General features: G+C 45.8%; 1 protein-coding gene across 1 annotated transcript in view; it reads right to left on the bottom strand.

The window, feature by feature from the left end:
- The window catches only part of TOP1 (DNA topoisomerase I), a 690,967-nt gene that overhangs the window by 203,600 nt on the left and 471,048 nt on the right, over positions 1–16,319 (bottom strand). The window contains exons 16-17 of the mRNA XM_069652271.1: positions 8,950–9,018; positions 8,720–8,834 (exon numbers count right to left, since the gene is read on the bottom strand). Coding sequence (XP_069508372.1) covers positions 8,720–8,834; positions 8,950–9,018 — 184 coding nt within the window. The remainder of the gene's footprint in view (positions 1–8,719; positions 8,835–8,949; positions 9,019–16,319) is intronic.

Raw genomic sequence — 16,319 nt, 5'->3', positions numbered from 1 at the left:
CGAAGTTAACAGCCGGTCAGTGACTAAAGGAGTCCTCAAAACATAATTATGAAGTGCAAGAACCATGTAAACAGACCGACATCCGAATCGCAATTGTGAATATTTTGAAAGAGGATCGTGACGTGAACATGAACAGAAGAAATGTACTGTGCTTACTACACTCAGTTCCTGCCTTAACGGTAACCTCCGATGATATTGCAATTATCGAATATATGTCGGAGGACTATGCAGACCAGGTGTACCTCCATATAAAATCTCATGCAGTAAGAAAGGTCATCTTGGCATCCAAAGTCGAATTATTGCAACTCGGATTCGACGTTAGTGAGCATAAATCTGTCCCGCAAACAGCTTGCAAACCTTTGAGTGACTCGGAAAACAGATTAGCACCTCATGAACAAAGAAAAATAACATAAGAGATCAACTGCGAACAGTATCATATGTAAAATCAACTACGAAGAGAAACACGCATGGTGACCGGATCCATTAGCTGGGGGTAGTGAAGGACAAAGATGTGGTCTCCCTGGTCTCGTGGAACACGAGGGGGGTTCTCCCATCTGTTTGAGGAATTTCCAATTGACTTAGAGAACAACTTCGTAATTTGCCTACAAGAGACGTGGCTAAGGTCCTTGCCTGTTAAAGATGGATATGTCACCCTGTTAAACCCAGCCGGCAAAAATGTACATGACGTCCTTTCTCGGGCCTATTAACCATGATTAAAATTGGGTTTGGATGGACGGTAATTAAAAGTGTAAATCCTAACTTCTTTATACAAAGTACACTACTTCAGTGCAAACCAAGTGGCCCTGGCCTACACCAACACATTATTAAATGTGTACTGGAACCCAGTGATAACAACGAAGAATTTCATAGCTGCGGTAACCACAATTCTAGATAAAAATTTGCAAGCCAGAAGTAATATGATTATTATAGTTGGCGACATGAACTTAACATGGTTTGACATAAAAGGAAACAGGTTGCTTAGCAAGGGAGAGATGGAATCCTTACATCATGATAGACGTAAGCACTGGGACAACATCATGAAGACCTACGATTGTGTCAGGGTAAATGGGCAAATCGATGGACAAACCACCAAATACTACATGGCATAATATGGGCCACGCAAAGGTAATAGATTATATCTGGGTGTCCAAGCACTCCTGGGATACAATTAGAAAAATGAATGTAATGAGGACAATAAAAAGCGACCACGAAATATTGGTGATGGGCATGAACATAAGTAATAACCTAGAATTGGAGACCACCGGACAAGCCCTAGAAGTAAATAATGGAAAAAACAGGCTGCGATTATCCTCTCAGCAAATAATCAATCTATCAAAGGTCATGGATAACGACATGATCTCCACTTATAATAAAGTAGATTATGTGTCGTTTCTGCCCCAGCAACATGGCCCACCACTATGGAAGAAAAACACCAAGAAGCAGCATCTGCATGGCTGGAGTATGAGGGTTAACGAAAAAAAAAAGATGCTTCAAAGTGAGATACGCAAACTGAAATTACAAGGAGGCACAAATAATACCGATATGATAAAAAAAAAAGGCAGGTTTACCGCAACTGGGTTAAAGCATACAGGTATTAGCGTGATCAGGAATGTGGTGAACAAATGCTAGGCCTGATGAAATCCAACAAATGTAGAGAAATATGGCACATATTAAATAGCTGCACAACTAATCAAGCAACCAAGATGGCCAATGTGGTATCGGAATCTGAGTGGAATCAGCATTTCACAAACGTATTTTCAGGTGAGGTTGAATTCGAAGCAAACAAAGATGAAGCAACGACAGGAAATTGGGACTGCATTGAATCTGTCGATGATATCCTCCTTGCAATCAAATCCCTGAATTCACGTGCGGCTGGTCCCGATGGCATCTCGAATGTGATGCTTAAACAAAATAAATCTGAATGGGCGGACTTTATTGCAAAACTATTTACAAAGATTGCAACATCGAAAAAAATCCCTCCAACTTGGACATCTGCTATCATCGTGCCGATATTCAAGAAGGGCGATCGGGCAAATCCAGCAAATTATCGCCCGATCGCCCTGTTGGACACCATTGTTAAAGTGTTCGCTAATTTTCTACAAAAAAAAAATAACAAAGTGGGCCATTTCGGCTAAAATTGTGGACTGCAGACAAACTGGGTTTACCAAGGGTGTTGGCACAGAGAACAATCTGACGTTGCTCAACATCCTGAAACTGCAAGCTCTGGCGAGTAAAACGAAGTTATTTATAGCTTTCATTGATCTTCATCAAGCGTTTGATTGCATAGATCGGAAATTGCTATGGGACAAACTAAAAAAATGGAATTGTCCTCAGGATTTATTGCAGCCAATAATTGCATTACACACCTCAACCACAATACAAATAAGGCTAACTGAAGCAGGACTCTTGTCGAACAATATGAGGACACAGAGGCGTGAAGCAGGGGTGCCCGATAGCTGCATGTCTATTTAAGCTATTCATCGCTGATATTCCGGCTGCTTTGTGTAATGTTCGTTGTTTTCCCCCAAAGATAAATGGTTCTCAAATAAACTGCATGATATATGCGGACGATATCGTGCTAGTTGACAACACGCAGATTGGCCTCCAGCGGCTCTTGCAAAAGCTACAAGTTTACATGAATCAAAATCACTTAAAAATAAAACACGTCAAAAACAAATATCATGAAGATCGGATCAAAAAGTGGTACCAGGTCAAGATCATTCAAGTGGAGACTTGGAAACATGATCTTAGAAGAAGTTACTAAAACGAGATACCTAGGAATCATGTTCAGTCCCTCAATCTGTGAGCGGAACTGGGTCCAAGATGTTGAGTTCCGGATGATCACTCTGGCAGTCCAAGGAGCCCGGTTTCATTACCTCTTTGGCAAGTTCTCCCTCTCCCCGCTCCGGCTATTTTATCTCCAAAAAGTAATTCCGGCAATTACTTATGGAGCAGAGGCTGGTTGGAACCTGGACCATACAATTTGGGCAAAATTAGAAGGCCAATTCTGGAAACGTGTCTTAAGATTACCAAAATGTGTTTCCATAAAGGTTATAAGGCAGGAGTTAGCACTTGATGACCTATACACAACTGTTATTTGGAAAGCGCTAGCATTAATGCGTAAGATGTTAATTACAAAGAAAGAACCACCGTATAAAATTCTGGCGGTGAAAGAGACAAAACATGCAGGGGGAATTCTTGCGAAATGGCTGGATAAAGCAAATGATATCATGTCTGCTTGTAAGTGAGTAGTGTGGAAAAGGTGGCCCAAGAAAATGTGTGGATGCGCAACCTTGAGATATTCACAAATCGCGCTAAGATAAGTCAAAAATAGGAACAGCTGCAGCCGTGTGGTTAGACTGGTGATTTTCCACTGTCACCTTGAAAAACATGTAACTTAAAAAGTTGCTAGCTTCACAGACTGCGCTTGATCTTGCATTTGTCACACTCTTGTGGCATTAGATAGGTGGATTTGTTCAATTTGTGAAATATATTCATTGATTAGAGACACACCTGGTAAGTGTTGATAAGTAGGGCTCCAGGTTTTAATATCAATAGATAAACAAATCACTTAGAACACGTTACATCAATCTGGCAATATCAATTGTTCATTGCTAAGTGCACCTTAATATTCCAGAGTACTTTACGCATTAGAACATATTATGCCAAAAACACATTGAGCCTATTATACCAAAAACACATTACGCCAACACGTGTTTCAACCTTCCTAGGTCGTCTTCAGGGCGTCTAAATTACAAACAATTAATCCAACGTATAACTTAAGTAGATAAATCCTCAAAGACTCCTCTTTGTTTGGATATGAAGCTACTTTCCAGCATCTCCTGACTCTGCAGCCCTGGTTGGATTCTGAGGATTTATCTACTTAAGTTATACGTTGGATTAATTGTTTGTAATTTAGACGCCCTGAAGACGACCTAGGAAGGTTGAAACACGTGTTGGCGTAATGTGTTTTTGGCATAATATGTTCTAATGCGTAAAGTACTCTGGAATATTAAGGTGCACTTAGCAATGAACAATTGATATTGCCAGATTGATGTAACGTGTTCTAAGTGATTTGTTTATCTATTGATATTAAAACCTGGAGCCCTACTTATCAACACTTACCAGGTGTGTCTCTAATCAATGAATATATTTCACAAATTGAACAAATCCACCTATCTAATGCCACAAGAGTGTGACAAATGCAAGATCAAGCGCAGTCTGAGGCTAGCAACTTTTTAAGTTAGATATCATGTCTGCTGCCAACATAAGCAATGAAATGCTAATAAAGTGGCCACAACTAGCAAAAAAGAAACTAAAAGAATGGTCCTGGGCATGCAACATGGACAACCTGGAAGGACTAACAACTGCCCCGAAATTTGGACCAACAGCAAACAAACTGAATAAACTACCAGGATACCTCATTCAATGCCCATCAAGGCACCATCGTGATCGATTCCTTAGACTTCGTTTGAATGCCCTAAGAGCAAGAGAAATATTGTTTATAAGAAAAGATGTAGAGACAAGCGATAATTTGTGCAGATTCTGTCGAAATGAAATTTAGACAGTAAGACATTTGATAACTGCCTGCCCTAAACTCCATTCCTTAAGATCTATACATCTCATGAAGTTCGCACCACTAAACGAGAACATGGACGAGTGGTGGTATCGAATATTGAGTGGAAGTTCCATTATCTTGACGTGTGCAGTGATCAACTTCATTGATGCCCTAAATGTTTGAAAATGTTTGATAATACACGTGGGCCGAGGGTCAGGCACAAGGACTGTATAAGGATATGTGCAAGGATTTGTGTTATAACAAAAAGTTTATAATAAACTATGTTAATAAAATAAAAAATAAAAAAAAATAGTTCAAATTGACTTTGGCTGTCCTGGCTCCCTACAGACTCTTCTGTCCCATTGACTTTGATTCCAACTGTCCCTCATAGGTGGTAACCTGTTTGAAACTGTTATTACTGGCAAAGATCCTATCTAGATCTCATTGGGAGATTTTTTTAAAGGGCTCACATGCTCTGAGAATCTGTTAGCCTTTTCCCTTCCCTTAACCTTTCCACAAGCTCAGAATTTTGCCAAGTGCAAAAGGTAATATATAAATGCCAATACTGTCCTAGTAATTGAAGTTATTTCAGGTGTAGGAAGTGTGTATGAAGCATTCCTAAAGATTATTTACTTGCTTATCTTAATTCTGAGAACATGTTATGAAGTGTATTTTAATCATCGCACATCCCCTTTTTAAATAATGCTCATTTAAAACTGACCCTTCCTTATTTTACTGGAAAACAGTGTGATATTTGGGTACTTATATGTGTGGATTTCGATGCTACAGCTCAATTTACCCGTCTTGAGATAAGTCTGGCTGCTCAGCCACTCTACCAACTTGTGTAGTAGAGACCATACCAATAGGTGGGTTACCTAATACCAAGAGGACAAGACGTGTAGCCTCCCACAGGTTTACTGCAAACAATCTTGCCTAACAGAGCTGAATACAACCAATCCATTATTGTACAAACAGATGCTTCCAACACAAGGATAGGTGCAGTTTTGGGTCAACTGGAAGAGAAAGGCAGGGAACACCATCTGCTTCATCAGTAAGAAACTGAAGGACAGTGAGACAAGGTGGGCAACTATAGAATGTGAATGTTTTGCCATGTGTGGTCTCTTAAGAAGTTTAGGCCATACTTGTATGGTTCTACTTTCATTATTCAGACAGACCACCAACCCTTGAGATGGTTAATGCAGATAAAAGGAGAAAATCCAAAATTGTTAAGGTGGTCAGTCAACCTGCAAGGGTTGTATTTTACCAGAGAACACAGTTCTGGGTGTAATCACCAAAATGCTGGTCTCTCCAGAAAGTATGACCGAACGGAATATGAAATTCATTCAGGAGTGGATGAAATCCTCCTGTCCCTTAGTTGGGGGGTAAAGGGGTGTTTAGACAGGATTAAGATGGTGTTTTGACTGTTTTTGGAGTGTGAAACTCCCAAGGGCATCTACTTTTTGTATGGTGACACAGCACCTTCAGTGCAGTGTCAAGAGGGAAAGCCGGTTAGATTTCTCAGAAGGTTTAAATACCTTTTCTTGTGTCAACTACTGTTCCCAAGAATACTAAAGTGAAATGGACTTTACTTACCTTTTATAATAATAAATAATATAAGTTCCAACACGCCTCATCTTATGCAGAGTGCTGGGAGTTACCTAGTAGCCCCTTATCCTACATTCTCTTGTAAAAATGTTGTTACCCTCACTACTTTAAATGGCTGGTGGCAGTGGTTTAATTTTTCTGCCATTGTGCTCTTCTACCGCAGGCTTAATCCTCAGCTGCAGTATAGCACCCATGGGTGACCATTTCATCAAAATGGCCTGGCCTTTTTCCGCCATTTTCTGTTTGAGAGGTCTTTCTTGGGTTTCACTCTGTGCGTCGAGGCAGATTTGAACCCTTTGTTCGTTTTGCCTTTCGCGGGCTTCAGCCCTGAAGCCTGCCTCTGGATCCAGTGTGCCTGGAAAGGCAGGATGTGAGGGAGGTTCCCGAAACTCCTGTCCTTTGTCTCTAGGAATGCCAGAATGCAACCAGTGTGTGATTGACAGCCTAGGATGTGCATGAATGGGAGTAGCCTGCTTAGAGGGTTTTGGGACAAGAGGCAGAGTCGACCACTGGGAGACACACCAGACTAAAAATGTTAACGCTTGCTGCATCTTCCTGGACCTTTGAATTGCCTGGTGGAGCCTGGCTGCTGCCTGAAACTCTTTCAATGCAACAGAGAAGCTCCGGAACAGACTAATTCCCTTGGGTTAGTGGGACCAACTAATCCCCCCAGACGAACTCCACTTTCCTGATTGGTTGTACTTCTTCGCTGCTGCCACAAACCCAGTGCCAGGAGTCGAGAAATCAGTCTAGTGCAACATCTGAAATCTGTCCAAAAGTCTCCAAAGTACCCTCCAGAAGCAGGACAACCTGAGTTCGAGTCCCCTCACAAGAGTGCAGGACTCGAGTAACGAACGGAGCAGAACTGGTATCTGAGATCCGCGACGGTGCAGTTTACCAAGCGATGAAACCGCGAAGTGCTGCTGAACCGAAAAGAGCCCGTAGCTGCCGACTACCTCCAAATTGCTGCCGCAGGAGCACTCCAGATGTCCTCCCTCTTTTCCCCACAACTGAGGCTCAGGAACCCAGAGTCTGCACCACTGCAACAGGACAATCCAGCAGGACCACTCTTCTAACCAGAGGTACTGTTTAGACCTGGGCTACTTACTCTGCTTTTCACAGGCTTCACACCTTGTGACCCTACAAGTGATTCTACAAACTAACTTTGTGCAAGACTTTTTATCCAAGAAGTGCCTCACCTGCATAGACTGGTGCAATTGACTTTGGCTGTCTTGGCTCCCTGCAGACTATTCTAGTCCATTGACTTTGATATTTCTGTCCCTCATAGGAGGTAACTTGTTTTAGACTGTTATTGCTGGGAAAGGTTTGTCTAGACTTCATTGGAAGATTTAAGTGTCGTCACCTATACTGAGAGCCTGTTCAACTTTTTTCCTTCCTTAAACCTTTCCATTCCGCAACCTCAGAATCTGCAACGTGTATTCAATGTGATATATAAATGCCATTACTGTCCTTGTGAATGAAGTCACCTCCATGTGTAGGAAGTGTGTAAAAAGACTGTCTAAAGAGTACCCACAAAACTTGTGCCAATCCTGAAAAGTATTTTATAAGTATATTTACCTTGTTACATAAATTGCCCTTTTAAAGAAAGCTCATTTAAAAATTAATGTTACAGAACTATAACAGAAACCTTGAGTGTAAGTTGTTACTTGATAACCTGTATTTACGAATGTCAAAGCCACAGCTCACATTTACCCCTCTTGAGACAGGCCTGGCTGTTCAGTCACACTACCAATTTGTGTAGTATAGACCTACACCAAAGGTGGGTAACCTAATACCAAGCGTATGAGTGCTGTGTACACACGTATGGGATACATTACTCACCGTTATCTTATTTCTGATGCTTGTATCTGTTTAGATTGACATGCTGTGCATAGGCCGACATCTAGTGGAAGCTGCAGAGATTCACAGTGTTCGAAACTTGAAAAGGGGACGTCGAATAGGGTGCGCCAGTAATACTATCCCTAGTGTGACGTCCCCTGTACCCATGATGCCTCACGCATGTAGGTACCTCAGATTGTATTTTTCTGACATGAGGTAGCATGAGGAGTAGCGCAAGTACAGAAGTATCCAAGCAGATACGATAAACAAGCACACAAGTGGGAATTTTTGTTTACGTGCCTAGAAAAAAATGAACTTTGGGCACACCCTATTCAACATCCCTTTTCAAGTTTCAAAACTCTACAGCTTCCACTAGATGTCGGCCTATGCACAGCATGTTATCCAAGCAGATTCCATAAGCCTCAGAAATTTACATATACTTACACACTGTTACTACACCAATTCTTACCCAACATGGACGATCCTAAGTCACCTTGGCTCCGAAGACCTGCAACACTTTGGCAGGAATCTAACTTACTCCAATTACATAAGCACTTGAAGACTTCCCTGTTTGAATAAACCTGCTACGGTGCTTCTCTAACCTCCAGCATTGTCCCGTGTTTTATGTTCACGCCTTAAGTCTGTATGCGCCCTGATGCCTGCAGGCTTTCTGCGCATTCTAAACATAGAAAATTAAAAAAATAAAAGGCGTCTTACGGTTTGTAAGTTCTTTTAGCTGTTGCTGCAGTGTGATTGATGCATTGTAAGTACGGAACACTTTGGCAGTTAGTCCTTCCATCAAGTCCTGGAGATGTTTATTTAAAATACTAGTCTAGAAGGAAAGAAAGTAAAAACATTCCATCACAGAACTGCAAATGTTTTGACAGATGCCCCAGCCTCTAATAATTAAAGTCGTAATCAATATTTCATCTTATAACATTTCTTACGTTTAGCCTGTCGAATAAGTCATCCTCCGGCTGTTTGCTTTCCATGAACAACTGAAGATTCTTAAACACCTACCGAAAAATCAAAGGCATGATTCAACTAAACTGTTACAACATGACACAAATTCACACTTAAGACTTTTCTCCCTAATACAATGAACGGAGGGCAAACATTTGCAGATTAAATAATGAATAAGGGAGCGATATGGTAGAAGTAGTTTAGATGTTCCTACACTGTAAAAGTAGGCTTCTGGTAGACCAAATGTTGGGGTTGTTGCCAAAATCCTGTCTGTGACAAGACTTTAGAAAGCCCACATTGGATGCACAAGGTTACACCCTTTACATTTAGCCTGAACTACCCAAAGGTTTGGTAAAATTATATGAGCAGCCAAGCATGATCTAGGAAGGAGGGCGGCTGTAGTTAGGCACACAGAACTCCTGGCATACACTTAATTCAAGAAAACGTACACACTGAGTTATATAAAAATAAAATAGCCATTTATTTATATACACCTAGGCTCGTAGCATTCAAGTTAGTTAAGTACTATCACAGTAATATAATGGAACAGTTTCAATATTCAGTTTGACACGTCAGAATAGAAATACATGTAACAAACCACATAATCAAACCTCATGAAACATATGCAAACTTATACAAGACAGCCTAGCTTAGAAAGTCCAACCCTGTTTCACGGGTCCCCTCTGAGTCAAAGTCAGCGGGGACACTGGGGAAACCGTGACAAACAGTTGACTAAGAATAGGCACGAAAGCAGAGTTCAGGGATCCTCACTAACCACCTCTCCCAGCTGCAGCTGGGCCCTTTCTCCTCCACCACCTCACTCTACCTGCAGCGTCTCCCAGGGCTCTATCTTATCGCCATGGCTCTTCAATATCTATCCTGCCCCTCTTGCTCAGCCAACCACCCCTCCCCCCAACCCCCACCCCCCACTTTCCAGGAGTACGCTGACACAGCATTCCTTCAAACATCTATACTACCTCCTCTTCGACTGTCTGACTGCTATCCAGACATCGGGTGCGGCTGTTGGGGAGAATTCTCAGAAATGTGGTAATTTCGCTCTACCTTAGAGACCCCCAGTACTTTTGCTGTACTCTAGAACTTAATTTTAACCTGGAGAGAGCGATACTTCTCTTCCCCCCTGCCCTCCCCATGTATTTTTATGTTATTTGAACTCTGTTTCTATGTGGTTATGGAGTCTGAAACTCCATGGGCATCATCTTTACATTGTGGCACACAGCACCTTTAGCGCAGTGACAGGAAAATCTTCCAGATTTCCCAAAGGTTTGAATAGCTTCTCTTGGATAAACTACTGTTTCCAAGAGCAGCGAAGTGAAATAGACATTTACTTACATGTGTAACTTTTCTAGACCCAGCACACACTGTTAGGGAGAATTCTCAAAAATGTGCTAATTCCCTTCACCTTAGAGACCCCCAGCAACTTTGCTGGATTTTGAGGACTTGATTTTTTACCCAATCGAAGAGACGCTTCCTTGGAGAGGGCCGGGCATCTGGTCCCTCCCCTGATTCCGGATTGTCGGTGAACACCCACACCACCTTGCCCTTGAGGGACGGAAGGAAAGATTTGAGGGCCAACAACAGTGCCAGGACGGTGATGTGCAACGACTTCTCCGGTAGCCAAAGGACTCTTTGCGTGGAGATTTTCACCGTGCGCGCCCCATCCCTCCAGGGAGGCATCAGTCGTCACTGTCTCCTGATGTGCTGGGGTCTGGAAGTTTGCCCGCCGCTAGATGCGGACACCCCACCAGCGAATCGCTCTACGGAATCTCTCGTTGAGGGCGATCTTGTCCTCGAAGCTTCCCGACACTTGAATCCAATGGATGTCGAGCAAGTCTTGCAGCGGCCGCATCCGCAGCCTGCACAGCCGAACGAGGTAGATGCATGACATGCTGAGCAGGGACTTGATGACCTCACCCTGGCAATTTCCACAGTCAACAGTCGTACCTTGCCCAGGATGGCCTTTATCCTGTCCTCCAACGGCGAAGCCAGGCGCGACACTTGAGCCTGGACCCCAGAAATAGTGCGTCCTGCGATGGCACCAAGCAGGACTTCGCATAGTTTATCGAGAACCCCAGTTCCGTGAGCAGGCGGACGGTCCTTGATGTGTGCTCGACGGCGAGTTTCCTTGACTTCAGATGACCCAATCGCCCAGGTAGGGGTAGACGTGGACCACCTGCAGGCGCAGCCGCGCCGCCAGGCACTTGAACACCCTTGGCGCCTACTTCAAACAGAAGGGAAGGGCCTTGAATTGATCGTGCTGCCCCTGGACCACGAAGCGTAGAAACCTACGATGCCCCTTGTGGATGGGGATGTGGAAATAGGCATCCTCCAGGTCCAGCGACAACAGGAAATACCCTTCCTCTAGTTGTCGCAGCTGCTGCGGGACGTGTATTTCTTGCCTGGCTACTGGTGGAACGCGGGAACACTTCCTTTGGAATTCCAGGGTGTGCCTGTGGGCTATGGCATCCAGCACCCAACAGTCGGTGGAGATAGACTTCCACACGCCGACAAAGTTCACCAGCCGGCCTCCCACCGGTGTGCTCGCGTGGGGGCCCGACGTCCTGGCCGATTCAGTCCTGCTTCGTCGTGGACGTCCACCCTTGGGGATCTTGGTGACGATTTCCTCCGGCTTTGCTGCGGCCCCTGTAGGCTTTCTGTGGTGAGGAACAGGATGGTTGACGGCACGAAGAGAAGTTGCCACCGAATCCTTTGGAGGCACCAAAGGACTTGCCTCCGGAGGCCCGAAAGGACGGCCGTCGCTGTTGGTGTGCCCAAGGCACGAACCGTCTCGGTATCTGGCTTGATGGCCTGCAGAGATTCATCCGTCTTGCCGAACAAGTCGTCCCCGTCAAAGGGCATGTCCAATACCTTTGTCTGGACAGAAATTGGTGGCCTTCAGCCAACCTCGCCGACGGAGGCAAACGCCATTGCCCATCTGGCAGAAGCCAGTGTCTGTGGCCACCGTGATGGCATGGTCCGATGCCACCTCACCTTGTAGGATTTCAAAGGCCTCCACCCTTTTGTCGTCTGGAAGGAAGTACAGGATAGGGGCGATTTTAAACCAAAGCTCCCCGTCATAGCGGGCCACGATGGCGAGAGCGCTGGCCACCTTAATGACCGTTGCCACCGACGAGATGACCAGTCCCATGGCGTCTAGCTTCTTTCCCTCGCTGTCCAGTGGGGAAGTGGAAGTCGATGCCGCCGACCCTGCAGGTTTCTTTCTGGCCACCACCGAGTCCGGGGACGGCCGAGATCGGATTCACTTCGGTGCAGAGTCTGGCACCCTGTATTTCTTCTCGCACCAGTCTCTTTGCTGGAGCCGAGGACGGGTTCTTCAGGAGGGACAGTCCTTCGTCGCAAATGTCGCCCAACAGCGGGATCAAGAGCATGGTCTTCCTCTTGGCCTCTCGGCGCTGATAAAGGAATCCCTCCTTTTCCTTGGGGTTCAGTTGAAAAAGCTCTGAGGCCCGAGAGATCATGTTGTGGAACGAACCAATCTAGTCGGGTGGAAAAGCCCTGGGTACCGGCCACAGTAGGTCTGTTCCGTCGTCGTCTCGTCCCTCAGCGGAGGGGATGGAGGTGAAGGCTGGAGGAGGATGGACTCTCCTCTTAGTCGGCGGTCCCCTGATGGTCCAGGCGCTGCTGGATCGCCCGGAGACACGGGCATCATTGTCTTTGTCTCTGAGCACAGCGTGTGCAGAGCTTGTAGGATGTCTGCGGACATGTCCATCGGTGGTGGTGGCGGTTGAGTCGGCAGTGGCGTGGTGTCCTCTGGTTCCTCACTGTCCTGCCGCCTCTCTTTGGTTCCCCGCTCCCCCATGGCTTTCTCAGTTGAGTCGACCGGGCTTTCTCCAGAAGTTTACCCGGGTGGTCTGACTTCCTTTTCTTTGCCGAGCCGGAGCGTTGGCTCGTGGTTGACTGCGTTGGCTCCGTTGCAGCCAGGCCGGGCGCAGCATCGCCCCTTCAAACGGTGCTCCCGGTGTCCGCGGACTTGCAGTGCTTTGCCTTATGTTGGGCCCCTGTTGCCGGGAATGCCCTCAAGGGTCTTAGAAGACCTCTCAGATTTCCTCTTCGGAGAAGCATGCCGCCGGGGTCTTAATCTGCAGCCACTCGGCGAGCCGCTTGCGACGGTCCTTCATGGTGCGTGGCACCATGACTCCAACACTTGAACATGCAGTAAAAATCTGAAGATGGCAACCAGAGAAGGGGCTTAGGTAGAGGGCACTCATTGGCTGGGGCCAGTATGACCCCAGAGACCAGTGATTGATTGTTAGGAGAAAGTTCAGAAACAAAGCAAACTGATTTCTTTACCGAGGATTCCCAGCCTGACAGGGAATATTCATGAGCATGTGAGTGAGGCTGAGTATTTGACTGATTTGTAATGGAAATTTTCGCTTGGGAAATGTACGAAAATTTTGTATCGCGTACATTTCCCCATGTAACATTTCCGTTGCGGGCAATTTACCCACGAACAAATCACGTAGATCCGTATAGAAGGCCAATCTAGTATTGTGACAGGGACGTCTCTAGGAGCTGTGGCCAAACCAGTTAAAGTTAAATCGAAGAGTGGTCTAGGCTAAGTCTCAAGAGGTGGTGAGCTTTTAAGGGGTCCAAAATGAGCACCCAGTTTTCAGTCAAAGAACACATTTAGACATTCATGTATAAAAATACATATTTACTTATGGCGATATAACAGTGAAAAATGACGTGTAAACAAGCAGTGGTAAAGCCAAACTATCAGACATGTATAAAAGAACTCTTAAGATAGATAGTGGTTCAGATAAGGACGTTACTTACCCGTAACTATTCTCCAGCATGTGTCTGGCATCCTCATGAATAGTCCCTGTTGTCAGACTGGGAATCCTCAGTAAAAAAAAAAAAATAAAATCACTTTAGTTTATAAACTGTCTCTTCTATAAACCAATCACTGAGGTCTGGGTAATACTGCCCCCAGCCATCTTCAGATTTGGTAGCATGTAAAGTGGCAGTAGGACCAAGAGAAGAGCTGCAGAGGGGAAGGCAGGAGGGTTCGCATGTGAATCCATGCCAGTCCCATGCTGGAGAACAGTTACAGGTAAGTAACTTGTTCTTTCTCCAGCATGGGTTCTGGCATGGATTCACATGGTCATGAATAAAGAATACATAGAAGTGCAACATTACACAACCAAAGGAGGTGGCAACGCTCAACAGAAGCAATTACTCTTACCTCCTCACCAGGTTCAACTTCAAGCTAACAGGTTGCGCAGCACCGCTTGGCCGACTCTAGACTGCTCCCTGGAATCCCTGTTGACACAGAATTTCATGAAGGCGTGTGTCGACCTCCACATAGAGCAGCCTTGCAAATGTCAAGCAAGTGCACAACAGAAAGGTGTGGGCTCCCCATCCTTAGTCCCAACGTCTGTCGTGAGTGTCTCCTGGTACGGGGGCTCTGAAAGTCTGAGTCCGGCGATGTTGGAGCAAATGCCCCATCACCTTCTCGCTTGACGGAAATCCTTGTCAAGTGCGATTCTGTCCTGAAGCCTCCAAACACCTGGATCCAATAGGGGTCCAGGAATTCCTGCAGCGGGCGCACCCTCAATATGCACATATACATGACATGCCAAGCAGCGACTTGATGGTCCTCACTGTGGTGATCTTCAGTGCCAATAGCCATTGCACCTTGCCCAAGATGGGCGCTATCCTCCGATGGTGCCGCCAGGCAGGACACAGTGTTAAACTGGATCCCAGGAACAGCGAGTCCTGTGATGGAGTCGAGCAGGACTCTGCATACTTCACCGAGAACCCCAGTTCCGTCAGCAGCCGGACGGTCCCCGCCGTGTGATCTACGATGTCCCTTGACTTGGCCCCGATGAGCCAGTCATAAGAATACACATGAATCTAGTCATAGATGGGCCGCCACCGGATCCAGGCACTTTAAGACTCTGGGCGCCAACTTCAGTCCGAAGGGGAGAGCCCTGATCTGGTAATGCTTCCCTTGTATGACAAAGCGCAGGAACTTGCAGTGCTTTGAGTGTATGGCGACGTGGAAGTACACGTCCTCTAGATCTAATGACAGAAAGTCTCCCTCCTCCAGCTGGCCGAGCACCTGCTGCAACGTGACCATCCTGAACTTCTGGGCCTTTACATACTGGTTGAGTCGTCGTAAATCGAGACTGGGCCTCCAGCCCCTGGTCATCTTTCTTACGTGAAAGTATCGAGCTCCGGAGTCGCTTAGGAACCAGCTCCATCACCCTTTTTCTTAACATGGCCCGAAACTCCAGCAGCAGCTGAGGGATGTGTTGTTCCTGTCGGGCCATCAGTGGTATTCGGACACTTCAGTTGAAATTCTTAAGTGTGTCCGTAGGCAAGAGCGTCCAGCACCCATCGATCAGTGGAGATGGTCTCCCACATGCTGACAAAGGTTGCTAGACAGCCTCCCAGCAGGGTGGGACCCGATGTCTTGGCCGGTTCAGTCCTGCTTGGAGGCCGGCATGCCGCCCTGGGAGCCTTGACGACAACGGCCACCTATTAAGGCCTTGGAGCGACCCCAGTTGGCTTACCGGGTTGTGGAACGTGAGTTGGCGCCAAGAGGATGAGCCTCTGCCGAAACCCTTCTAAGACTTGCTGGACTCCTGAGCAACAAAAGGACGGACTGCTTTTGCAGTGTGCCCAAAGCACGGGGCGTCTTCATGTCAGTCTTGATGGCCTGGAGGGATTCATCGAATGGCATGTCCAGGACCCTCGTCTGGACCTCCTGTCTAAAGTTGGTGGCCTTGAGCCAACCACAATGACAAAGGCAAACCCTGTTTCCCATCTGGCAGAAACCTGTGTCTGCAATTTCTAGGTCCACGGTGATGGTGTGGTCCGATGCCACCTCGTCTTCCTGAAGGATTTCCGAAGCCTTGACCAGTTTGTCATCGGGAAGGAAATCCAGGAGTGGAGTCATCTTGTACCAAAGCTCCCGGTCGTATCTGGCCATGATTGCTAAGGCGTTGGTGTTAGGTGAAGTTTGCATGTAGTACCCTCTGGGACCACTATAAACAGCTGACTACAGGTGTAAGCAAAACCAACCTTTGGTATAAGTTTGTACCACACAGTTTTTGGTAACGAGCTGAGCAGCCAGGCTTATCTCAAGAGGGAATGTGAGCTTGTAATGAGGTTACAGAGGTCTACAGTTACAAGTATTAAAATAGACACTTACACTCAAGGTTTCTTGGTAAAACACTACAGTCAGTTAGAAAACATTCACTAAAAGGAGGCAATCAATAGCACAAAAATATACTACAGTACTTCACACCATCTGGTTCTGAAGCATTTAAACTACTATGAAGGAGGAGCAAAATGGCATTCAGAGCAT

This window comes from Ambystoma mexicanum, chromosome 3p, assembly GCF_040938575.1.
Source record: "Ambystoma mexicanum isolate Mex_15411 chromosome 3p, UKY_AmexF1_1, whole genome shotgun sequence".
Lineage (NCBI taxonomy): Eukaryota > Metazoa > Chordata > Amphibia > Caudata > Ambystomatidae > Ambystoma > Ambystoma mexicanum.
This window is presented reverse-complemented; position numbering and strand designations above follow the sequence as displayed.